The sequence below is a fragment of the Nicotiana sylvestris genome, chromosome 11 (assembly GCF_000393655.2).
Source record: "Nicotiana sylvestris chromosome 11, ASM39365v2, whole genome shotgun sequence".
Lineage (NCBI taxonomy): Eukaryota > Viridiplantae > Streptophyta > Magnoliopsida > Solanales > Solanaceae > Nicotiana > Nicotiana sylvestris.
The window spans coordinates 164,280,767-164,306,420 of record NC_091067.1 but is presented as its reverse complement, the minus strand read 5'-3'; the positions used below and the strand labels follow the sequence as shown (position 1 = coordinate 164,306,420).

At 41.7% G+C, this 25,654-nt stretch overlaps 2 protein-coding genes across 3 annotated transcripts; both read left to right on the top strand.

Annotated features, from left to right (window-relative positions):
* The first annotated feature begins 1,557 nt into the window (after positions 1-1,557).
* Positions 1,558-6,140, top strand: LOC104233014 (uncharacterized). Of its 2 annotated transcripts, XM_070162703.1 has the most exons (10): positions 1,558-2,337; positions 2,417-2,620; positions 3,385-3,489; positions 3,595-3,660; positions 3,749-3,913; positions 4,418-4,489; positions 4,570-4,700; positions 5,619-5,757; positions 5,855-5,960; positions 6,052-6,140. In XM_070162703.1, the coding sequence occupies exons 1-9, from the start codon at positions 1,810-1,812 to the stop codon at positions 5,936-5,938; spliced, it is 1,494 nt and encodes a 497-aa protein (XP_070018804.1). In that variant the 5' UTR covers positions 1,558-1,809; the 3' UTR covers positions 5,939-5,960; positions 6,052-6,140. The 2 variants fall into 2 exon arrangements, with proteins under 2 accessions (XP_070018804.1, XP_070018805.1); XM_070162704.1 differs by lacking the exons at positions 5,855-5,960; positions 6,052-6,140 and having other exon boundaries at positions 5,626-5,746.
* Positions 6,002-23,868, top strand: LOC138881952 (uncharacterized). The gene is made up of 11 exons (XM_070162257.1): positions 6,002-6,008; positions 6,052-6,152; positions 6,263-6,319; positions 9,550-9,735; positions 9,846-9,938; positions 10,020-10,105; positions 10,177-10,243; positions 15,150-15,216; positions 15,319-15,455; positions 22,680-22,771; positions 23,522-23,868. Exons 1-11 carry the CDS (start codon positions 6,002-6,004, stop codon positions 23,577-23,579), a joined length of 951 nt encoding a protein of 316 aa, XP_070018358.1. The 3' UTR covers positions 23,580-23,868.
* Positions 23,869-25,654: the final 1,786 nt, after the last annotated feature.

Here is a 25,654-nt window from a genome sequence, read left to right as displayed (position 1 = left end):
CATATGGATATCCAAATGTCTTAAACTGCTTAAGTGGGCCCCATAGAAAGGTGCTTGGCGCAGTCTCGCCAAAACGCGAATATATCTCTATTATGAGATCGTATCGATGAACGGTTTAATGCGTTAGAAATTAAACTCATAGATCTTCAATTTGGTGGGTAGATCACCCCATACGTCTAAGTAAATTGGGATAAAAGCTTAGTAACATTTGACCTAATATTTAAGTAAAATTATAAACCTAAGTTGCGACAACTTTTGTCGACTTTTGTCTAATAACTCGTTTGACTTCAAGACTGATAATACGGATATTATATGATTCAAATACCTTAAAACATTACCTCTTGAGAGTATTAAGCACCTCTAGGTTTACCCAAAAATACGGCTGACAACATCCTTGATTCGTTTAACTTCTAATACTTGTTAACTGCCCTTATACACCTTTGTATCATTTAAGACCAATAGGATTAACTTCTTATCATCTTAAAGATAATCTCTTCATGGATTTACGTCGAATACCTTATGGCATGAGCTAACATATGTGAATATGGGTTTTAACACCCTCCCCCCCCCCAGGAACATTTGTCCTCGAATGTAAGGGTTTATGGGGAGTCCAAATCATCGTGGATTCCAACGGAAATTTCCGATCACTTTTCTCCTATAAAATGGTCACTAGAAAAACTTGCAAGCAGTTAAGCCCAACATATGGCCTCACAAGGCTACACAAAGCATTATGGATATTTACATTATCTGCATATCACCATTTTGTATTAAGGAAGAGTATTCTCAAGTTATTGCTTACCTCATAGAGCCGTTTTACCTTCCAATGTATCCTGTGTTCCACCAGCATCCTTGTTATCTTCATTCTGGAATAAGTAAGGGTATTTAGACTTCATCTCTTCTTCTGCTTCCCATGTCATTTCTTCCATATTCTTGTTCCTCCACAATACTTTGACAGAAGCTACATCTTTTGTTCTCAGCTTGCGGACTTGTCGATCTAATATAGCCACTAGCACTTCTTCATATGATAGGTCCTCCGTAACTTGTACATCTTTGATAGGGACAACTCGAGAAGGGTCTCCAATAAATTTTCTCAACATAGATACATAGAATACCGTGTGGACAAATTCCAATTCGGATGGTAATTCTAACTCATAAGTAACCTGTCCAATTCGTCGAAGAATTTTATACGGCCCGATATACCTTGGACTCGGCTTACCTTTCTTCCCAAAACGCATAACACCCTTCATTGGTGAGATCCTCAGGAAAACCCAATCACCAACCTCAAACTCCAGATCACGACGTCGGACATCGGAATAAGATTTTTTCCTGCTTTGTGTCGTCCTCAATCGCTCATGTATCACTTTCACCTTCTCAATGGCTTGGTGAATCAAATCTGGCCCATATAATTCTGTTTCACCGACTTCGAACCATCCAACTGGTGATCTACATCTCCTCCCGTATAATGCCTCATATGGGGCCATTTTAATACTGGAATGGTAGCTATTATTATAGGCGAATTCTATGAGTGGAAGATGGTCATTCCAATTCCCCTTAAAATCTAGAACACATGCTCGTAGCATATCTTCCGGTGTATGAATGGTACGTTCAGCCTGTCCGTCAGTCTGCGGATGAAATGCAGTGCTGAGATTCACTTGTATGCCTAAACCCTTCTGAAAAGACCTCCAAAAGACCCTTCTGAAAAGACCCTTCTGAAATGCAGTCCTGACCACAGCGTTCAGATTCATTCGGTGCCTACCGAGTTTAAATGAAAGGCAGCTGTTTCAGAATCTATTGCCAGCTACGCTAAGGATGCTGACTGATGCAATGAGCAACAGTGAAAATGTTTTAGCCCAGGACGTGCTGTCATTTTTTACTAAATTGGCGAAGAATGAGCCTAGGTTCTTAAGGACACAATTAGCAGATGTGGTGAACACTATGTTTGAGATAGCAGAGGCTAAGAGTTTGAAAGAACCGACAAGGCACATGGCAGTTAGCTTTGTGTTAAAATTGCTCGAAGGGAAGGAGAAGGCCCTTGGCATGCTACAAAAATTGCCATGGTTTACTAACACTTTCCTTGAAATTCTATTTAATTTGTTACTGGATATTAAGGATGAACCTCATTGGCATACTGCGGAGACCAACAATGAGAATGCAGGGGTAACAAAAGGATACTATTTTGGTTGCAGTGGTTTGGAACAGTTGTCTAAAGCATTAGGTGACAAAACTATTGCTCCTGTTGCCATAGAGCAGCTGAGTGCTTACTTGGTTGCTCCTGAGTGGGAGAAACGCCACGCAGCTCTCATTGCACTTTTTTATATTGTTGAAGGAAGCTCAAAGGTACAAGGCTGATGTCTCATTAGTGTATTTATCATGATTATGTTGTCAAACAGAGAATCTACGGTTTCTATGTTTATAGGTGATGATCAACTACTTGGAGCAACTAGTGAATATGGTTCTGCAACCTTTCCAAGATCCTCATCCTCGAGTCAGATGGGCTGCTATTAGATCAATTGCCTGGTGGTCAATTGAATTCTTTCCAGATTTGCAAGAAAAATATCATAATCATGTATTGCCTGCATTAGCTTCAGCTATGGATGATTTTCAAAATCCTCGAGTTCAGGTCTGGCCTATGGTGGTAAAAATCTTTAATATATGGCTGTTGCAGACTTCCCAAATTACAGTTGAGCTATGAAAGAATTGATTATTATTGATACAGGAAACATCCAGCAAAAGTATCTATCTTGTTGCGCACCTTTACCATGGATTTACATATTCCATAAAGTTGATGATTTATAACTTTGTATAGTCTTAATCTGTTTAATCCTTAAAAGTTTGTTGTTATTGTAAGTAGAGAGAATAATTAATTAATTTTACATATTCTAGTATGTTTGTTGATAAGAATCAGGGCTTAGAACAGGACCAAAATAACCTACATTGTTGGTGCATACAATTCTATACCAGACTCGTCGTTCTATTGCATTCTGCTTGAGTCCTTTTGGTCTGGATGTAATCTTTTGAGAAGTCTCTTGACTATCATTAACATCTGTTACCAATTGGCCCTCAACATCCACGTTTGCTATTTTGCAATACAAGGCAAATTAAGTATGTTTGTGAATCTTCCTTCTGGAGCCTTAATAGCGCACTGGCTTCATATTTAAGCTTATGACTACATAAAGCTCTTGCCTAAAATGACCGCTAATGTACAAGACTACAGAAGAAGTAGTTACTACAGAGAGATATGTCAGGCGAAGTATCTGAAGTGGCCCTTAATAGAGTTTGACGAATTTATTGCATAAAGATTTGGTATAAATGTGTTATTACTGCTTCATTCAATTCATGATAACAACTAAGTGACTCCTTTTACTCTTTTTGGAATTTTCATAGGCACATGCATCAGTAGCTGTCATGAAATTCTGTATATCTAAAAAGCCTGAAACTTTGGTACCCTACTTAGATGGGATACTCAACAAACTGCTTGTACTTCTGCAGGTACGCGAAAGTAGAGGCCGCCATGTTATAAAGTTTGATTACTGCTAACAAGTCTAAGAGATTCATGCTGTATTTTCCTAGTGATTGCTGTTGTTTGAAATGCAGACTGACAATCAAATGGTTCAGGAAGCAGCATTAGATGCATTGGGTTATATAGCTGATTTTTCTAAAGTAGTACCTACTTGCATTTATTTTTTGACTCAATTCTACTTCTACTTATGTTGTGAATAATGATGGTTAATATATCATACTTCAACAGGAGCACTTCCAAAAGTACTATGATTTTGTAACGCCGCATTTGAAAGCTCTGCTGGTAAATGCAAATGATAAGTCTAATCACATTATTCGAAGCAAAGCCATGGAATGCATAAGCTTTGTTGGGATTGCTGTTGGCAAAGAGAAATTCAGAGATGACTTGCATCAGGTCTTCTCCCAAATATGCCCAATATTTCTTTTCATATGTGTGTGATGCGGAACACATACATTAGTGTGCCATGTGAAAACGTATCTATATACTGTGAATTTACCATTGTTAAGTGATAATTTGCGGTGTAAATACTTTTTAATTAATGATGATTAAGTGACAAAGTTTATGTAAGAAGACACATTTCATGTATAACCATTGATGGAATGTCTTCGTTCCTGTTTGCATTTGCGTTAGCTATGCTTTGTCAGATGGCTTTCTTGAGACAAACCATAGCATTGATTGCACCAATTTGAATTACCATTTTCTTCAACAGTTTGGACTTGGGAGCAATGTCTAATGACTTGATATACTTTCTCCTACAAGTTCCTTTTTGATCCTACATTCTACATCTCTTCCAGCACTTTGTTTCATCTCTTTGTGGTATGCCGGTGTGATCTTATCCCTTTATTCATATCTCAACGCCAACATTTTCTTTTTATATTTTTTTTGGTGACACTATAGGCTATGGAAGTGCTCAAGTCATTACAAGAATCACGGGTGAAAGAGCTTGATACTATTGTTTACATTCTACAGGTATGTGTTAATCCTTTGATTTTACAGGCTTAGAATTTCTTTTTAGATTGGCCTCTCATATTTTCTTGATTTCATCGCAGGCATGGTCCAGAATTTGCCAGTGCGTGGGGAAGGATTTTCTTCCTTACATGAGTACGGTCATGCCATTTTTGGTTGAATGTGCTCAACTTGAGCCCGATAAGACCGTATTCACTAATGGACCATATAGCAGGTAAGCTTTTCTTATTAGACTTGGGGAACATTTTTGTGGTAACTTCTCATGAAACACATTTTCCTAGAAAATGCTTGCGTTATAGCACACGCCTACTAGTCTGAACACATTTTCTCAAGTCCAGCTGAAAGTACATTCCATTCTCATATCTTTCCATTCCCTAATTGTACACAATCAAGTAATAGAAACACAAAAAGAAGAAACATATAATTTGTAAAAGCATTCCATTCATAGTGGTCGTATGATGCTAGCTCCTGACCCTAGGATCCACTTACGATGGTATTCTTTTCTTTATCAGATTAATCTTGAGCCTGTTTTGTTGATTCTTCCAGCTAATCAGTTTTCTCTCAATTTATCCAAATACCTTCCTTTCCTCCTCCTTTTTATCTCCAACGTTTACTCGCAAAAATTCCCGAAAATCATTAACTTGTAAGTCTCCATCTAATACCTCGTATCTGCGTTTAAATTTATAGCTCAAAGTGGCATAACATGTTCTCTAACTTTGGCAAGAAAATGATCGACCTATATTGCTTTGATATCCGCCAGAAGGTATACCACGTGTTAGCACAAACACTTCTCTCACTTAATGATGGCTAGGTAATATATAATCTCACCTCATAGAATCACTTAAGCATAGTAATCATATGGTTCGGTGTAAACATCGAGTGCAGGTAAGTTTTTACCATACCGGGCATGGTTCAATTAATTTTCCACATCCTGTTGTCAAACTCGTATCCATATGTGTAGTCACCGGCCACATCTTTAGGAGCACCTATAGTTGCTGCCTTTCTCACCTGTTAAACATATTTTCTCCTGAATATGTATGATTTCTTGTTAGGAGTATTTCTTTTGCTTTACTGATCAATACTAAGACTGCTATGGAGAGGTGGTTATCGCTTAAGTTTCACCATTTTGTAGTACACAGAAAGTCAAGCTTTGGGATGAATTAATATGCATCAAAGGAAGTGACCTCCTATATGCGAAATTTGTGGCCTGTAGTAACCTTGCTTTGTATGCTCTGAGCATGAAAGAAGACTTCTACCCATGGATACCCCAGGTTAGCATGAATATCACTTGCCATTTACTTTTTTCCATGTAATGTTAAGTGTACTCAAAATTAACGGGTGATATTTATCGGTTATATCATGAAACAGGCTGCTTCAATTTTTGCTCCCCTTCTGAAATTCTATATGCACAATAACATCAGGAATAATGCTGCTCGTGGTAAAAAAGGATAAAGAAACTCATGATTTCAATGTGGTATGCTTTATTTTCCTTTACCTTCTCCAATATTATTTCGTATGAGATGTTTTTATTTGTGGTTAAGGATTATACGTCCTGTTGCGTTCAGCTAAACTGGCGGTAGAGAATGGGGCTGCTCAAGGTGGAGAGTCATACTTCAAGCAGTTGTCTGGCAATATAATATTGGCTCTGGGAGACGCTTTATATTCGGTTGCCTTCAACACATCACTATTATGTTTTTCTTTTGTCTATGGGGAAAAGGTTTGAGCTCCATTTATCTAAATAAGAAGAAAGTGACTTCTGATTGCTATCTCCTGCAGGAGCCTGAGACAAAATTATGTGCATATATATTGCGTTCATTGGGTAACTGCCTACAGGTACGTCATGTTAAGATGCTCTTTTTACTTTGATCCAAGTTTGTAACTTTGTATTGTTCATTTATGATGGTGGTGTGCTGCCTTTGAGATTTTTATGTTCACTATGATAAGTAAGATAGTACAGCATGGTCCAATCAACGCTTTACAACCATATATAGAGCGAGACCTGGGGACACGAAAAGTGACTTGCATAGTTCAGTGATCAAGTAGATTAGACGCTTTGTCTGACTTGATACTTAGTCTGTGTATGAGCACATGCAGAATTTATTGTTCTTCCTACGAAAAGGCATACTTGGACCATAATAAAATGCCTGAAAATTGAAATGTGGACCAAAGTCTGATAACTATAAAAGCTCCCTTGACATGAATAGGTAAGACTGAAAAACATATAATTAATGATGTAGTAGATGGACTCCATGTCGGAACTTCATTTCAGTAAATCATTGTTAAGTCAAGCCTAAGCCTTGATGGCAGAGTTACTAAAACCTGTGTTGGTGGAGGTAGCAGGTATCCGATGGAATAGTTCAGGTGCGCTCAAGCTGGCTTAGACACCATCATAATTAAAAAAAAAGATTATTGTTAGGTCAACTTATGAAATGTTCATGATTACTGTGAGAAAGTTCTCACACGAGAAAATATTCTTGATTAATTGTTAACAATGATACAATGAGCTCTATATATATAATACATGTCCTACTCCTAATACATAAGGGATTAGGGTTATTTACTACTCCCTCCGTTTCAATTTATGTGAACATGTTTGACTGGGCATGGAGTTTAAGAAAAAATGAAGACTTTTGGAATTTGTGGTCCTAAACAAGTCAAAAAAGGGCCCAGAGTATTTACATGGTTATAAAAGCTTCTCATTAAGGGTAGAATTGTAAGTTTAAACTAAATTGTTACCAAATTTAGAAAGGGGTCATTCTTTTTGAACGGACCAAAAAAGAAATAGGTTCACATAAACTGGAACAGAGGGAGTACTATTTAACTATCAAACTAACACTCCCCCTCAAGCCAGTGCATATAAATCATATGTACCGAGCTTGTTACATATATAACCAATACGAGGTCCAGTGAGGGACTTGGTGAAAATATCAGCAAGTTGATCATTCGACTTCACAAATTTTGTAGCAATATCTCCCGAGAGTATCTTTTCTCTAACAAAGTGACAGTCAATCTTGATGTGTTTAGTTCTCTCATGGAACACTCGATTTGACGCAATATGAAGAGCAACTTGATTATCACACACAAGTCTCATCTGACTAATCTCACCAAATTTCAACTCATTGAGCAAATGTTTGATCCAAATTAGCTCACATGTGGCCATAGCCATTGCTCGATATTCTGCTTCTGCACTAGACCGAGCAACCACATTTTGTTTCTTGCTCTTCCAAGACACCAAATTTCCTCCTACTAAGACAAAATATCCAGACGTAGAACGTCTATTAGAAGGTGATCCTGCCCAATCAGCATTTGAGTATCCAACGATCTGCTCATGGCCTCGATCCTCAAACAATAAGCCTTTGCCTGGGAAGACAAATACTCTAGGGTATTATCACTATGAAATGTGCGGATAGAAACCCCAAATTGATTTTGAATTTCAGCGTGGAAGGTCTGGAAAATAGAAAACAATTCAGATCGATTTTTCATCAAAAATATCCAAGTGCACCTGGAATAATCATCAATAAAACTGACAAAGTAGTGGAATCCTAAGATAGAACTAACCCGACTAGGACCCCAAACATCTGAATGGACTAAAGTAAAAGGTGACTCTGCTCGATTATCAAGACGCCGTGGGAAATGGGAGCGGGTATGCTTACCGAGCTGACACGACTCACACTCTAGAGTGGACAAGTGAGATAAACCAGGTATCATTTTCTGAAGTTTTGACAAACTCGGATGTCCTAACCGTTTATGTAATAAATCTGGTGAATCAGTAACGGGAGAAGTTATTGGAGGAAGATAAGATGCGAGTCCATGTGATTTTGCAAGGATAAGGTAATAAAGTCCATCTGATTCACATCCGGTACCAGTGATCTGCCCTGTACTGTGTTCCTGTATAAAAACAAGGTCATCAAGAAATAAAACAGTAGATTTAAGTGATTTGGCTAAGCGACTAACGGCTATGAGATTAAAAGGACTACCAGGAACATAAAGAACTGAGTCTAAAGGTAAGGAAGGAAGTGGACTTGCTTGACCTATTGCAGTTGTCATGGCTTAAGACTCATTGGCCATTGTGACTGTTGGAAGAGATTGAGAATATGAGATACTAGTGAAAAGAGATTTGTTACCAGAAATATGATCAGATGCACCTGAATCAATGACCCAAGACTCAGAAGGTGAAGATTGGGAGACACCAGTCATGCTACTATTTGTTGGAACAACGGAGGCTAATCCTGAAGATGTCTATTTGCGTGCTTTGTACGGAAGGAACTCAATATAATCCGATAAAGAAACCATCTGGATTGGATTTAATGCATTCGATCCAACGAATTGTGAGTCTAAGGCTTCTAAGGATGACATTATAATGTTCACACCGGAAAAGGCCAGAAAATTGTTTGGAAATCACTGTTTTCACTATTACTGTTCACCGGAAACACTGTAGCTCGCCGAAAAATAAAAAAAATCGTCGAAATCTGATGTAAACTTGATGGGTAGGCTCGGAAAAACAAGGCGATTACACTGTCCAAAAGAAAGTTTTTGAAATTCTGGCCGAAACAGCCCTCACGCGCCGGCGCGTGGGACAGACGCGCCGGCGGCGGCAGAAATCCGGCAGGCGCGTGGATGAGTGTTTTCATGTGAACTTTTTTGGGGTTTGGTCGGATCTCTCTTGGGAACCTTTTGGTGGTGTTGGATTTTGCACAACGCTGATAATTAGTGACTTTGACGCAAATAGTCACTTAGGTCACCGGAAAATCTCACGGTGACAGAGTTCTTTCTTCCCGGATGTCGCTGGAATGACGTACAGCGACTTATTCTCACCAAAGCTCTGATACCATGTGAGAAAGCACGGGAGAAAATATTCTTGATTAATTGTTAACAATGATACAATGAGCCCTATATATATAATACATGTCATACTCCTAATACATATGGATTAGGGTTATTTACTACTATTTAACTATCAAACTAACAATTACTCTCAAAGCAAGAGACATAACTAGTTCTGGTAACTAAGTGAGTTAGAAACAATTTTGGCTTACTATGGTCCTTTTCGTGTCTTCTTTTAGATCTGCGGACCACTTCTCAATGAAGAACAGGTCTGTAGCATCATTGGTGATATAAAGCACGTCATCACGGAAATTTCACGCAGAAAAGGAGAACTTACAGAGAGAGCAAAATCAAAAGACTTTGATGTTGAGGCTGCTGAACTGTTGAGGGAGGAAAGAGAGCAAGAAGATGAAGTTTTTGAAAATGTATGTTTGATCGGAGAACCAAGTTCAGATTTAACTCATGACGCCATGTTATCTTTATACAGGACTTTCGCTTTAACTTATTCTCGAGTTACATAAACATCTTTTTTCAGGTTGGTCACATATTGGTTACATTGATCGAAACATTCAAGGCTGCTTTCTTGCCTTTTTTTTATGAGCTTTCATCATATCTAATGCCTAGTGAGGTAAAGTTTCAGCTCATGATAACCAATGTCATTTTAACCCTATAGGTTGTTTTTCTTATGTCCTTTTTTCTCTGCTTGAAGAGCAAGGATAAAACAGCTGCAGAGAGAATTACATGTTTTTTCATCTTTGATAAACTTGTGGAGTATTGCGGCGAAGAAGCTCTAAAGTAGGTCTATCTTTATGAGTTTCTTCTTAAATAAGGTCATAAATCTGATAGTTACTTTATGTCCAAACTAGGTACTTTAATATATATCTTCCTTTTCTTTTGGAGGCAAGAAACGACGAAATCCCACTTGTTAGACAGGTTCATACATTTCGGTCAAATTACATTTGCTATTTGATTCATCCACACACCATTAACTAGTGTTGTGAGAAGGCACGGGAGAAAAATATGATATATTGATATTGTGTGTGATGCAATACAAGAGGTGTTATTTATAGCTACTCTATACAAAGGGGATGTTACTCCTATTCCAATGTGGGACAATTACATAACTATCTCTAACATTTACATAGCTATCTCTAACACTCCCCCTCAAGCCGGAGCATATAAATCATATGTACCGAGTTTGTTACATATATAATCAATGCGAGGACTAGTGAGGGACTTGGTGAAAATATCTGCAAGTTGATCATTCGATCTCACAAACTTCGTAGTAATATCTCCTGAGAGTATCTTTTCTCTAACGAAGTGACAATCAATCTCAATGTGTTTAGTTCTCTCATGAAACACCGGATTTGATGCAATATGAAGTGCAGCTTGATTATCGCACACAAGTTCCATCCGACTGATTTCACCAAATTTCAACTCCTTGAGCAATTGTTTGGTCCAGACTAGTTCACATGTTGCCATAGCCATTGCTCGGTATTCTGCTTCTGCACTAGACCGAGCAACTACATTCTGTTTCTTACTTTTCCAGGACACCAAATTTCCTCCTACTAAAACACAATATCCAGACGTAGAACGTCTATCAGAAGGTGATCCTGCCCAATCAGCATCCGAGTACCCAACGATCTGCTCATGACCTCGATCCTCAAACAGTAATCCTTTACCTGGAGCCGATTTTATATACCGGATAATGCGGACAACTGCATCCCAATGACTATCACAGGGAGAATTCATAAACTGACTTACAACACTCACAGGATAAGAAATGTCGGGCCTAGTCACTGTGAGATAATTTAATTTACCAACCAGCCGCCTATAGCTTGCAGGATCGCTAAGCGGCTTCCCCTGTCCAGGCAGAAGTTTAGAATTCGGATCCATCGGCGTGTCAACAGGTCTGCAACCTGTCATCCATGTTTCCTCAAGAATGTCTAACACATATTTCCTTTGAGAAATAACAATACCTGAGCTAGATTGAGCAACCTCAATACCTAGAAAGTACTTCAATCTGCCTAGATCCTTAGTTTGAAAGTGCTGGAAGAGATGCTGCTTCAGATTAGTAATACCATCCTGATCATTGCCCGTAATAACAATATCATCAACATAGACTACCAGATAAATACATAGACTTGAAGCAGAGTGGCAATAAAACACAGAGTGATCAGCTTCACTACGAGTCATGCCAAACTCCTGGATAACCGTGCTGAACTTACCAAACCAGGCTCGAGGAGACTGCTTTAGACCATAAAGTGACCGACGCAAGCGACATACAAGGCCACGAGACTCCCCCTGAGCAATAAAACCAGGTGGTTGCTCCATATAAACCTCATCCTCAAGATCACCATGAAGAAAGGCATTCTTAATGTCCAACTGATAGAGGGGCCAATGACGAACTGCAGCCATGGATAGAAAAAGGCGAACTGATGCCACTTTAGCCACTGGAGAGAAGGTATCACTGTAATCTAGCCCAAATATTTGAGTGTATCCTTTGGCAACAAGACGTGCCTTAAGTCGATCAATCTGGCCATCGGGACCAACTTTGACTGCATAAACCCAACGACAACCAATGGTAGATTTACCTTAAGGAAGAGGAACAAGCTCCCATGTACCACTTGTATGTAAAGCAAACATCTCATCACTCATAGCCTGTCGCCATCCTGGAAGAGACAATGCTTCACCTGTAGACTTAGGGATGGAAACCGAGGACAATGAAGATATAAAAGCATAATGGGGAGATGACAGACGATGATTACTCAAACCAACATAATGAGGATTAGGGTTTAGTATGGTCCGTATACCTTTTCGAAGTGCAATCGGTGTACTAGGAGCAGGATCCGCAGTAGGAGCCGTATCAGGTGCAGGACGAGAACCAGATGGGCCTGATGTAGGGCGCGAACGACGATGATAAGTCAAGATTGGTGTTCCTGTGGCTGGGGAACTAGGAGGGATAATACTGGACTCCTCAAAAGTTGGTATGGGTGAAACCTCTGTGGTTGAAGGTGGAGGAGGATTACTAAACTCCTCAAAAGTCGGTATAGGTAAGACCTCAGATATGTCATGGTGGTCAGCAGAAGTGACATCAGTTGTGAAGAAAGGTTTAGACTCGAAAAATGTGACGTCAGCTGACATAAGGTACCTATGAAGATCAGGTGAATAACAACGATATCCCTTCTGAACACGAGAATAACCAAGGAAGACACACTTGAGAGCACGAGGAGCTAACTTATCTTTCCCCGGGGCTAAGTTATGAACAAAACATGTGCTCCCAAAAACCCGAGGTGGAAGAGGGTATAAGGCTGACTGGGGAAACAATATTGAATGTGGAATCTGACCCTTGATGGGAGATGAAGGCATCCTATTAATCAAATAACAAGCTGTGCCAAGTACATCTTGAGTAATCATCAATAAAGCTAACAAAATAACGAAATCCCAAGGTTGAACTGACTCTACTAGGACCCCATATATCAGAATGAACCAAGGAGAAAACAGACTCTGCATGACTCTCAACACTACGCGTAAAGGAAGCTCGGGTATGTTTCCCAAGCTGACACGACTCACAATCTAATCTAGACAAACTGGATAAACTAGGCACCATCTTTTGAAGTTTGGATAAACTCGGATGTCCTAAACGTCTGTGGATTAGATCTGGAGGATCTGTAACTAGACATGTTGTGGAAGGACTGAGCGAGTTAAGGTAGTAAAGACCTTCTGATTCACGACCTGTACCAATTGTCCGTCCCGTACTGCGGTCCTGCATAATAAAAGAATCATCAATAAAATATATACCACAATTGAGGGCACGAGTCAAACGACTAACAGATGCAAGACTAAAAGGACAACCAGGAACATAAAGAACGGAATCTAGGGTGATAGAAGACAATGGGTTGGCTTGTCCAACTCCTTGTGCCTTAGTTTGACATCCATTGGCTAAAGTAACAGTAGGAAGAGACTGTGAATATACAATATTCGACAAAAGTGATTTATTACCAGAGATATGATCAGAAGCGCCTGAGTCCATGACCCATGGTCCAAGAGTACTAGACTGGGAAACACAAGCAAAAGAATTACCAGCAATAGGAGTGTCAGTCTGGGCAACTGAGGCTACTTGTGGAGATGTTTGCTTACTTGCTCGATACTGAAGGAGCTCATTATATTCTTCTTTAGATACAGAAAAGCCCTGGTTACCTGTAGTCTCGCTTTGAGCAACGTAGGCATTTTTGGGTGGACGGCCATTTAAGGAATAACACATTTCGCGAGTGTGTCCAAGTTTGTGACAATAAGAACACTTGGGTCTAGATCTCCCAAAACGACCGCCTCCTCGTCTATTCTCCATAGCTTGAGATGCCCGAACATCCACTGTCTGGGATGCAAAAACAAAGGAATCAAGTATCTGTGATGAAATCACTGGGTGACTTGGTGCTGCAGCAAGGCGAAGTAATCGAGAGAATAATTCATCAACTGTAGGGACAGTCGGACTCGCCAAAATCTGGTCTCGTACTGAATCAAGATCATGAGGAAGTCCAGCGAGTGTAAGAACTAGAAACATTTTCTGTCGCTGCTCTTGTTGTTTTGACACACTAGCAGAAACTGGCATCAATGTCTCAAATTCCTCCATGACTGCCTGTACCTGACCCAAGTAAGTAGACATATCTAATTCTTGCTTCTTTAAGTTTGTCATCCGTGATATCACATCATAGAAGCGAGATATATCATTAGTGTATAACGTACGAGCCTTTGCCCAAACCAAATAACATGTCTGGAATGGCCGAAACAAAGGCATCAACTTAGAATCAATAGAACGCCACAAGATGCTACATAATTGAGCATCAATTTTTGCCCAAAGCGCTATCGCCTTTTCATCTCCTTCGCTAGACTGTTTAATCAGATGATCTTGCACACCTTGACCTTTACACCACAACTCGACAGATGAAGCCCAAGCTAAGTAGTTTGAACCTCCCATTAAAGGTTCCGAGGTAATCATAACATTAGAGTTTCCAGAACTCATGCTTTTAGACCCAAAAACATCAATTCCCAAAGACATCTTGTAAATTATTACCAAATAAGAGAAATAATCAACTGTAATCCACTGAAAATAGAGTAAGGAACACTGAACCAGAATAGTAAACTACTGTAGCAGTTGGAAAGTTACTGTTGCAACCGGAAAATATTCAAAGTGGCCGGAATGAAATAAAAACGGTAGGGGTAGGATCGGAATTACCAGAAGACCCAACTGTTCTGAAGGAACTTTTTCAAAAAATGGCCGGAAGTCAACTTTTTGAAATCACTGTTCACGCCGGAAAAATAAAAAAGTGGTCGGAATTTGGTGTAACCTGGATGGGTAGGCTCGGAATTGCAAGGGAAACAATCTGTCCTGAAGAGTCGTCGCCAAAAAATGGCCGGAAGGTGGCCCACGCAACGTTGGAACTTCGCCGGAAAATTTTCTTTGGACAGCTACAGTACCGCCGGAGATTTTCACTGGGATTTGGTCGCCGGACAGTGACTACTCTTGTGGTAGTATTGGATTTTGTGCACAACACTGACCGAGACAAAGCAGACGCAAAACAACTTTGAAAGTCGCCGGAAAAAAAGGGTTTCGGTGACTGATTTTACTTCCCGGAATCGCTGGAATTTATGCACAGCGATAAATCTCTCACGATAGCTCTGATACCATGTGAGAAGGCACGGGAGAAAAATATGATATATTGATATTGTGTGTGATGCAATACAAGAGGTGCTATTTATAGCTACTCTATACAAAGGAGATACTATTCCTATTCTAATGTGGGACAATTACATAGCTATCTCTAACAAGTGTCATGTTCAGAATGCGCTTTTTGGACTTGGGCTTTGTGCGGAATACGCTGGTTCTGTTTTCAGACCTTTTGTTGGAGGTATAATACTGTTAAACATAATATTGAGATTCCTCTCATCGTGGGGAAGTGGAAAAAGAGTGATCTATTTTGGTATTTACTAAATCTCATGACATGATTCAGAGGCTCTTCCAAGGATCAATGTGGTGATAATGCATTTTCGGGCTCGTGAAGTTGAGAATGAACTTGCATATGATAATGCTATTTCTGCACTTGATAAGATATTGCAGTTTCATCGGGAGACTATTGACTCAGCACAGGTTTGTACTTCTGATAATCACTAAAGTTTTCTTGTTCATGCATTATATATACCTTCAACTCATATATTCTCGAGTTATTCTAAAATATCAGGTTTAGATTTAAGTTACTTCATTACTAACTTCATTTCATGCATCAACAGTTCTGGACTTGCTATAGTCTTTTGATCACCTTTGTCTTATAGATTTTAAAATCTGAAGCCATTATACCAGCTCGATTAGCGATTCCAGTAAACTAGGAATGTAGAGACACAGTGCTAGTCTTAACTACTCATATAGTGATTCACAAGAGTACCCTGTAATTCTTATTTAAGCCTTTAGTTGAAAGGTGTCTTTGGTTAACTCAACAAGGAATTTTAATATTAGGAAATTTGAATATGGCTGTAATAACTAAGCTCTTTGAATGTTAGTTCCAAATGCATGGAGGTTCCATTATTCAGCCTTTACTTTCTTTTTCTTTAAATATAGTTCTCCTATCTATTTGATAAATTTCATATATATTGTTACGCGGCGCCTTCCTGAGATTCCTTGGAAGGGCGACGTAAGGCTAAGCAACTGATGTCAGTGCAGTTGCTGTCCGCCAACTGAGGTCCCCTCCGTACGTTAGACTAGATTGTCAGTGTCGTACGGGAAAACCAATGTCAAGAGAAGTTGAGAGAACAGGAATGAGAATTGAGAATGAAAGAAAGCTTGATTGCATAAATGAAAGCTATTACAGAAAGGCAATGCGGTGTCGAGGGGGAGAGACACCAGTACAGAGAATTGTTTGCTAGCTAGAAAGTTTGATTGTTTGGTCCCCCTTAATAATGCTTAAAAAAATAATCCAAAGCTACAAGACTAGACTTGATTAAGCTAGAGAAACATAATGAAATTACATGGAATAAAACTACTCTATATTTACAATGAAAAAGACTTAGTTTGCTATAAGGCAGAAAACAGGGCCGTTGTCGGCAGCATAGTCTTTGGCATCAGGATCTGCGCGCGCGGCATTGTCTGCGCGCGCGGCGCTGTTGGCATCTGCCTGCGGTTGGGCGCTGGCGAGGGATATCGGTGGGGCGACAGAGGCACATGCGCGCTTGTCACTTGGCGCGACCAAGACCACGGGGCCGTCCGTGGCGCTAGGCATTGGAAGGCTTGCTAGGACGCCACGGGGCGCGCCCAAGGGGTCATGGGGCACGGCTGGAAAGCCGCCCATGACATTCTCCCCCACCTGAGTTGGCGACGTCCTCGGCGCCTTACTTGCAAGATAATCTTCAATTAGGCTCTTGTAGGCTTTGAGGTTTGTTCCCCTCTCCCAAGTGTTCTCCTCTGTATCACAGCCCTGCCATTTCACCAAGAACTCCTGGTGATCTTTCCTTGAGGCATGAATCACTCTATCATCAAGGATAGCTTCAACACGCCTTTTCCCGGTTGAATTGGGCCCTCGAATACTGGGTATTGTGAGCTGGCTCCTTGAAGGATCCTCTGTATCTTCCCGAAAAGGTTTCAGGAGGCTGACATGAAAAACAGGATGAATTTTCCACCAAGCTGGGGTATCCACCCGGTATGCAACTTTCCCAATACGCCTTTCAATGGACAAGGGTCCAATATATTTTTGCAATAAGCGAGGGTCATGGACCCCTGCAAATAAGTAACGTTTTGGAATTTTGACCATCACTTTGTCTCCTACTTGGTATTCAACAAAGCGACGATTCTGATCAGCATGCCTCTTCATCCGCTTTTGAGCCTTGACAAGATAGCTCCGCACTATCTCCAAATTTTGCTTCCACTCTTTAGAGAAGCTAGCAGCTCGAGGAGATTTAGACATATTTGGTGCATTGACGGTGTGTGGGAGTAGCGGTTGCTGTCCGGTAACAATTTCAAAAGCGCTTTTGTTTGTACTAGAGCTCTTTTGTGAATTGAAACACAGTTGAGCAGCATCCAGAAGCTTCACCCAATTCTTCTGCGATCCGGTTACAAAATGACGCAAATATTCCTCCAACATACCATTGAACCGCTCCGTCTGGCCATCAGATTGCGGATGAAAACTTGAGCTGTGATTCAGCTTCGACCCAAGACACTTAAAGAGTTGGGTCCAAAAGTTGCTAGTGAAGCGTGAGTCACGATCACTAACAATATCTTTGGGTAGGCCCCAATATTTGACGACATGAGAGAAGAAGAGTCGAGCTGTATCTTCTGCTGATATATATTGTGGGGCAGCAATAAAGGTAGCATATTTGGAAAACCGATCTACCACAACCAAGATAGTTGTTAGATCTCCGACCTTGGGCAATCCGGTGATGAAATCCAGGGAAACACTTTCCCAAGGTCTCTTTGGGACAGCTAGTGGTTCCAAGAGTCCCGCCTGTGTTAAGCGGTCTGACTTGTCCTTCTGGCATACTAGACAAGTCTTCACATACTGAGCAACGTCATCGGCCATTTGAGGCCAATAATATGCACGGCGAAGTAACGCCATGGTGCGTTCTTCACCGGGATGGCCGGCCCACAGAGTATCATGACATTCCGCTAGAAGAGTCCTTCGTAGATCTCCTCCTTTAGGAACATAAAGTCGGTTCCCTTTCACTTTCAGAAAACCATCTTCCATGTAGAACTGGCGAGTCTTGCCTTGTCCTACCAAATCAACCAAATACTGTGAAGCAGGATCTCTTGATGAGTAGATCTTGTATCTGGTCCTTGATGGAGGTGGCTACCTCGCTCCCCCTTAGGGTGGCGAGTAAGCACACTGATGCTAGATCAGCTCTCCGACTGAGCGCATCAGCAACATGATTGGTCTTCCCACTTCGGTATTCCAGGTTGAAGTGGAATTCAGCTAGGAGTTCCTGCCACCTGGCCTGTCGACCATTCAACTTCGGCTGGGTCATGAAATGGCTAACAGCTGTGTTGTCTGTCTTGACCACGAACGGGGTTCCCAGCAGATAGTGCCTCCAGAGGCGCAAGCAGTGGACGACAGCCAATAATTCTTTCTCATGGGCGGCATAGCGCCGCTCTGCATCTTTTAGCTTCCGGCTCTCGTACGCCACAGGATGCCCTTCTTGTAGCAAGACGCCACCGAGGGCATAGTCAGATGCATCTGTTTGTACTTCGAATGGCTTGGCCAGATCAGGAAGGGCCAAGACGGGGCTACTAGACATAGCCGCTTTCAATGCGTTAAAGGCCTCCGCTCGCTTGGGTCCCCATTCCCAAGGCGTGACCTTCTTGAGGAGTTCTGTCAATGGTACTGCAATGAGGGAGTAGTTTTTCACGAATCGCCGATAGAAATTGCATAGACCAAGGAACGCCCTCAAGGCGTGGATATCCTTAGGTGGCGGCCAATCTGTGATTGCCTGAATCTTCTGCTGGTCCATCTTGATCCGCCCTTCCTCGATGACATGTCCGAGGAAGTCAATTTGCTTTTGAGCAAAGGAGCACTTAGATAGCTTCGCATATAGTTCATGCTCCCGCAATCGAGCTAGGACCTTCCGCAAGTGCATCAGGTGTTCCTCCAATGTTTGGCTATATACCACAATGTCATCCAAGTAGACCACCACGAATTCATCAATGTACTCTCGGAAGACTTGGTTCATCAAAGTGCAAAATGTAGCTGGGGCGTTAGTCAAGCCGAATGGCATAACCAGGAAATCGTACGACCCATATCTTGTCACACAGGTCGTCTTGTGCTCATCACCCTCTGCAATCCGAACTTGCCAATAACCTGTCTTCAGGTCTATTTTGGTGAACACCGTCGCACCACCCAGTCTATCGAACAAGTCTGCCATTAACGGAATAGGGTACTTGTTCTTCACAGTAATTTTGTTTAGAGCCCGATAGTCCACACAGAGTCGTAGACTACCATCATGTTTCTTTTGGAATAGCACAGGGGACCCGTATGGGGATTTGGAGGGCACGATAATCCCTGTGTCTAGCATTTCCGTCAATTGTCTCCGAAGCTCGGTGAGTTCGGGTTGTGACATTCTGTAAGGCGCCCGGGCAGGTGGCTTCGCGCCCGGCACCAGCTCAATTTCATGATCCACAGTGCGCCTAGGCGGTAGTCGCTTTGGCATGTCTTGTGGCATGACATCTTCAAACTCTAGTAGTAGCTCCTTCACGGGTTCAGGAATGGGACCCGAGGAGCATTCTACATCTTCGATGCAGAGGGTTGCCAGGAACGTAGGTTCGTTTCTTTTGACCCCCTTCTTCAACTGCAAGGCCGAGATGTTTTCAACGGCCATCTTCATGGGCATGCACGGGATAACGCAGGGCTTGGCCCCGTTTGCTCCCATCATCAGTAACATGTCAGCATACGGTACAGGCATGGTGTTGGTTTGCCTCAGGAATTCCAATCCAACTATCAACTCGAAGTCATCTATGATCACCACGCGCAAGTTGAATTTTCCTTCGTAAGGGCCAAGCTTCATCGGTACTTCTTTGGCTATTCCACCCACTGGCTGGGGAGGTGAGTTGATAGCCTTGACACGGCCTCTACCTTTCCCTACGACTAGACCAAGGCGCTCCACCTGAGTCGAGGCTAAGTAGTTGTGGGTAGCACCCGTGTCTACCATGGCCCGAATGGGCTTGCCATTCACCTTCATCTCAACGAACATTAAGGTCCTCTCGTGCTTAAGAGGAGTCTCATCATCCGCCTTCTTTTTCCCTTTCTTGGTGACTGGACATGGGTCCTTCTTCTTACGGATACCAGCACTAGTCTCTGCTAATGCCTCAGAAATGGAGCCAACAATTGCATTGAAGGCACCTACTGGTTCAGTCTGATCCGCATCGTCTGAATCGTCATCCGTCCCATCATCAAAAGTCTGATGGGCATTCATCTGTGCCTGTGGGCACTCATTGTTCCAATGTGGTCCACCGCAATGACGGCACCCTGAAGGAGGCTTCCTCCCCCGATCATTGTTGTTAGACGCAGCACTGTTGCTGCCTGTGGAGGGAGCCTTAGGTTTGGTTGAGCTCCGATCTCCCCCACTTCTGCTAGGGCCACCATTGCTAGACTGGCCCCCTTTGAATCCCGCTCGGGTAGGCGGTTGAGGCCTATCCTTCCGAGCTTCCATTTGATAGTCCCCAAGGCATTCAGCTGCTTGGATCGCCTTGGGCAGGGTATCTACCCGTTGCCTTTGTAGAGGGCATAAGGTTTCAGCCCTTCTAGGAAAGTGAAGAGCTTGTCTTTGTCCCCCATGTTGCGTATGCTTAGCATGAGCGCGGAGAATTCCCGCACGTAGTCCCGCACAGATTTGGTCTGACGGAGCTCCCGTAGCTTTCTCCTTGAATTGTATTCAACATTTTCGGGGAAGAATTGTAGGCGGATGGCTGCCTTCAGTTCTGCCCATGTTTCGAGAGCATCTTCACCGGCCTTGATGGCTTCGTATTTCACCCGCCACCAGAGTTTAGCATCACCCTGAAGATACATGGCAGCAGTTGCTACCTTCTTAGCTTCTTCTAGGCCCCCAACAGCATCGAAATATTGTTCGACATCAAAGATGAAGTTCTCCACTTCCTTGGCATCCTAGCTCCACTGTATGGCTTTGGCTCAGGAATTTTCAATTTTTGTGTCGCGGAGGTGGGGTTTGCAGCGCCCCCGACCTGGTTTCCACCGCCTCGCAGTAGGCCCTGTAAGGCAGCATTGACAACATTGAGCTTGTCTGTCAAGTCGTCAATAGTTTGTTGCATGGCAGTCACCCTATCTGCCTCTTGTGCCCTGTAAGCTAAATCCTCGGCACGCTCCTGTTGGAGTCCCTCGAATTTGCCAAAAATTTCGGCTGCCTCTGTGGCTGCCGTTTGCCGATCTCCCTCGGAGTCACGACTGATGTTTTCTATGTCAACTTCGGCCTGGAGCACCCTGCGGTCCAGGTCATCCAACCTTTGCCCTAGGCTGGTTCTTAGTTCAGGCACCGTATCCATGATGGGCAGTAATCCGTCAACCGTCTGTTCAAGGGCCGCAATGCGGTCCCCATGATTCACCATGGTCAGAAATGGTGGTAATGGCAATGCGTTCCCTCGTCCGATGTCGAGCCTAGGCTCTGATACCAACTGTTACGCGGCGCCTTCCTGAGATTCCTTGGAAGGGCGACGTAAGGCTAAGCAACTGATGTCAGTGCAGTTGCTGTCCGCCAACTGAGGTCCCCTCCGTACGCTAGACTAGATTGTCAGTGCCGTACGGGAAAACCAATGTCAAGAGAAATTGAGAGAACAGGAATGAGAATTGAGAATGAAAGAAAGCTTGATTGCATTAATGAAAGCTATTACAGAAAGGAAATGCGGTGTCGAGGGGGAGAGACACCAGTACAGAGAATTGTTTGCTAGCTAGAAAGTTTGATTGTTTGGTCCCCCTTAATAATGCTTAAAAAAATAATCCAAAGCTACAAGACTAGACTTGATTAAGCTAGAGAAACATAATGAAATTACATGGAATAAAACTACTCTATATTTACAATGAAAAAGACTTAGTTTGCTATAAGGCAGAAAACAGGGCCGTTGTCGGCAGCATAGTCTTTGGCATCAGGATCTGCGCGCGCGGCATTGTCTGCGCGCGCGGCGCTGTTGGCATCTGCCTGCGGTTGGGCGCTGGCGAGGGATATCGGTGGGGCGACAGAGGCACATGCGCGCTTGTCACTTGGCGCGACCAAGACCACGGGGCCGTCCGTGGCGCTAGGCATTGGAAGGCTTGCTAGGACGCCACGGGGCGCGCCCAAGGGGTCATGGGGCACGGCTGGAAAGCCACCCATGACAATATATATGCAGTTGTTTTTGCTTTTCCTACCTCTCCAGAAAATGAAGGGGGAAAAGTTTAAACGCATATACACTGTGACTCCCTGTGTTCCTTTTAGATAATACCTGCATATATAGATAGATTATAGTGGTTGATTCCTTTACAACTGACTTAATTTTAATTAACCTGTAGCTGAGGGTGTTTAGTCAACTTAAGAAAAGCTGAGTTTAGACACTTTTATGTATTAAAAGCAAACTGAAGACACTTGATGTGTAACATACATTATCAGTACTTTTCCTTGTTTCAAGGAAAATGGACTATGAACATATATTGATTAGTATTTGGTACAACTGAATATTCCTCTTGTTCACTTTTTTTGGGAAGGGTATTGTCCCATTGTGCATATACTCACCATATCAATATTTTGGTAAAACATGTGGCTTTTGATCTTCCAAGATGAAATGATGCTCCTCCTTTGTACCTCAAAATCTACTTAAAGTTCCGCAAAGTTCTCATTCCATATTTTCTGGTAGATTATTCCAGCTTGGTTGAATTCTCTGCCTATAAAAGGTGACTTGGATGGAGCCAAATTTGTTCATGACCAACTTTGTTCAATGGTTGAAAGGTACTGAACTAGTCTGCTCTAGTACTTTTATCATCATCTGGTCTCTACTTTACCTTTTAAGTTTCCTTTTTGTTACCTTGGCACTGATAGCCAAGGCAGGTTACAAGGTTATAAATGACAACCTATCAATACTAATTTCAATGATATAATTGTATTGGCTTTCTTCAACCCGTTGCTCCTTGATGGTTACTATTTGATGCTACATTTTTCTCTTCTTTGCTTATCGTCTTTCTCCCCCTCTTTCCTCCTCTTCTTCTCCCCTATTCTTCCTTTCCACCTTTTCTTGAGCCGAGGGTCTATCGGAAACAGCCTCTCTACCTCTCCAGGTAGGGGTAAGGTCTGCGTACTCACTACCCTCCCCAGACCCCACCCGTGGGATTATACTGGGTATGTTATTGTTGTTGTTGTTGGTTTTCTTCAACCCATTAATTAGTTGGTCCATTAGATTTCCGCAATTAATTTATTTGGTTTAACATAATTTTGTTAGTTAGTGCAACCTTGACTCTTGACAGCAAGCATTTGTGCTAAAACATCACCATGTTTTTTACATAGATGAATTATTAAACTATGATCTTTGTAGCATTTGGCGGTTTGACTTGATCATCTTATTGGTGGTTGTTACTAGGATTTGTCTATTTTCCCATTCAGCAAATTAAACACTAGCTGAAATTTGCAAACTCTAATATGTAATCTCTTATATTAATTTCTTGTTTAGTATTTAATGTGTTAGCAAATTTTTCTCATTTGCAGGTCAGACAGAGAGCTTTTTTTTTTTTTTTTTACCACAAAAATGAACAAACTATTATAAAAGACATGTTTATTACATCATGGTGACTCTACAACACTTGGAATTTGCTTTCGTAGCTTGCAAACAAGTACATACCCAACAAACCACCAAAAATAGGTTTTCGTAATTATCATGTCAGGTTAAAAGGTGCAACTATCACTTAATGAACATAGAATTACAAACATCAAAATCTGCACTAATCACATAATTGGCCAAGAGCTTGTGCTGTCTTCCTTGACCTGACTTCTTTTTTGTAACCCAAAATATCGTCTAAGATCGGTTTCCAGATAGCTGTGCAAGAATAATAGCCAGTATGATGAAAATGACAACAATCAGAACTGGACTGTAATTAGGCTCGCTCCTGATTATGTAGGATTTCCTTTTGTTCAAGGTTCCCGAATCTCTGCAAGTTTTCAGGATCGCTTCGAGCCTCTTCAGAGTTTTTGTTTCATTTGGATCATTATTATTAACCTTGGATTTCAGCATACAAGAAAAGTCAAAAAAAGCACCATATACATCTGCAATAGTCCTGGTCTGGTCAATGACCTTAGCAGTCAGACCACGTCTCATTTTTACCACTCCTCTGAAGACTTCAATGTTGTCGTAGCACATAGCTAATGTCCCAATTGCCATTGGGACCTTAGCAGACAGAGAGCTTTTGGGTCCTAATTATGAGCACTTTCCAAAAATTATCTCAGTTTTTACAGAGGTTATTTCAATATCAGAACTGTTGGGAATAAACCTCCTACCAAAATAATATTCACGGTAATAAAAGCGAAATAATAATGTAGCATCGAGATACGGTAATTAACAAGAATAAAAGAGTAACAATGACACCAAGATTTTTACGTGGAAAACCCTTCTGAATATGGGAAAAACCACGATCCCGAGAGGAGCAACTGATATCACTATAGTAAGGAATTTACACTTTGTAGGCCCGAGTAAAATACTACAAAGACCACTACAATACTCAAAAGAAATAATCCTCTTTTGATATTTTACCTCACTACAATATCGCTCACACTCTCTATTTTCTTCACAGACTATTTTCTTATATCTTGTCTGTGAAACCTCACTCTTTCTTTCTAGCTCTCAGATATATTTTCCTCTGAGATTGATGATGATAAAAATGAGAACCGAAGCTCTCATTTTATAGGCAGAATACATCCTACCTCATTTGATAATACAGGTTCTGCAGACTGCTTAATTTGACAAAGAAATCGAACGTGGGCTGCTTAGCAGCCATATTTGACAAAAGTTAACAAAGGAAGAGAATTCTTCCATAATTCAAGGGCTGGACCCCACAAATCTCCCCCTCCAGTCTCATTCACCCGAAGGAGGTAACATCAGAGGTACTAGTTTGAGTGTATGCCGACAAGTTTTTTGCAAAGCTCGAACTTGTCTCTTGGTACTACCTTGGTTAGCATATCCGCAGGATTTTCGCTTGTGTAAATCTTTTTGACCTGTAAAGATTCGTTCGCCACCTGCTCACGGATCCAATGATATCTCACATCTCTGTGTTTGGTCCTTGCATGGTACATAGAGTTCTTGCTAAGGTCTATTGCACTTTGACTGTCACAATAGACGACATACTCCTCCTAATGCAATCCAAGCTCTTGAAGGAACCGTTTGAGCCATATCATCTCCTTGCCAGTTTCAGTAGCGGCAATATACTCCGCTTCAGTTGTAGAGAGTGCAACACACTTCTGCAACCTCGACTGCCATGATATAGCTCCCCCTGAAAATGTAAACAAATATCCAGTAGTGGATTTTCTATTATCAATGTCACCTGCCATATCAGCATCTGTATAGCCCTTCAAGATTGGATCAGATCCTCCAAAGCACAAACAATCTCTCGTGGTACCTCTCAGGTACCTGAGTATCCACTTGACTGCTTCCCAATGTTCCTTTCCAGGATTTTCAAGAAACCTGCTGACAACACCAACTGCGTGAGCAATATCAGGTCTAGTGCATACCATTGCATACATTAAGCTTCCGACTGCTGAAGAATAAGGACAGATCTCCTTTCAACTTTGCTATCAACCCCTTGTCTTTTCCTACAATTAACATGTCATCCACATACAACAACAATATAA

Excerpts from the sequence above, each read along its gene's own strand:
- LOC104233014 (XM_070162703.1), top strand. The coding sequence starts at position 1,810 with ATGCTGACTGATGCAATGAGCAACAGTGAAAATGTTTTAGCCCAGGAC. Across the intron at positions 3,490-3,594 it reads AACTGCTTGTACTTCTGCAG|ACTGACAATCAAATGGTTCA; the intron begins GTACGCGAAAGT and ends TTTGAAATGCAG. Across the intron at positions 5,758-5,854 it reads TCTACCCATGGATACCCCAG|GCTGCTTCAATTTTTGCTCC; the intron begins GTTAGCATGAAT and ends ATCATGAAACAG.
- LOC138881952 (XM_070162257.1), top strand. Across the intron at positions 9,736-9,845 it reads AAGATGAAGTTTTTGAAAAT|GTTGGTCACATATTGGTTAC; the intron begins GTATGTTTGATC and ends ATCTTTTTTCAG. Across the intron at positions 10,106-10,176 it reads TGCGGCGAAGAAGCTCTAAA|GTACTTTAATATATATCTTC; the intron begins GTAGGTCTATCT and ends TGTCCAAACTAG.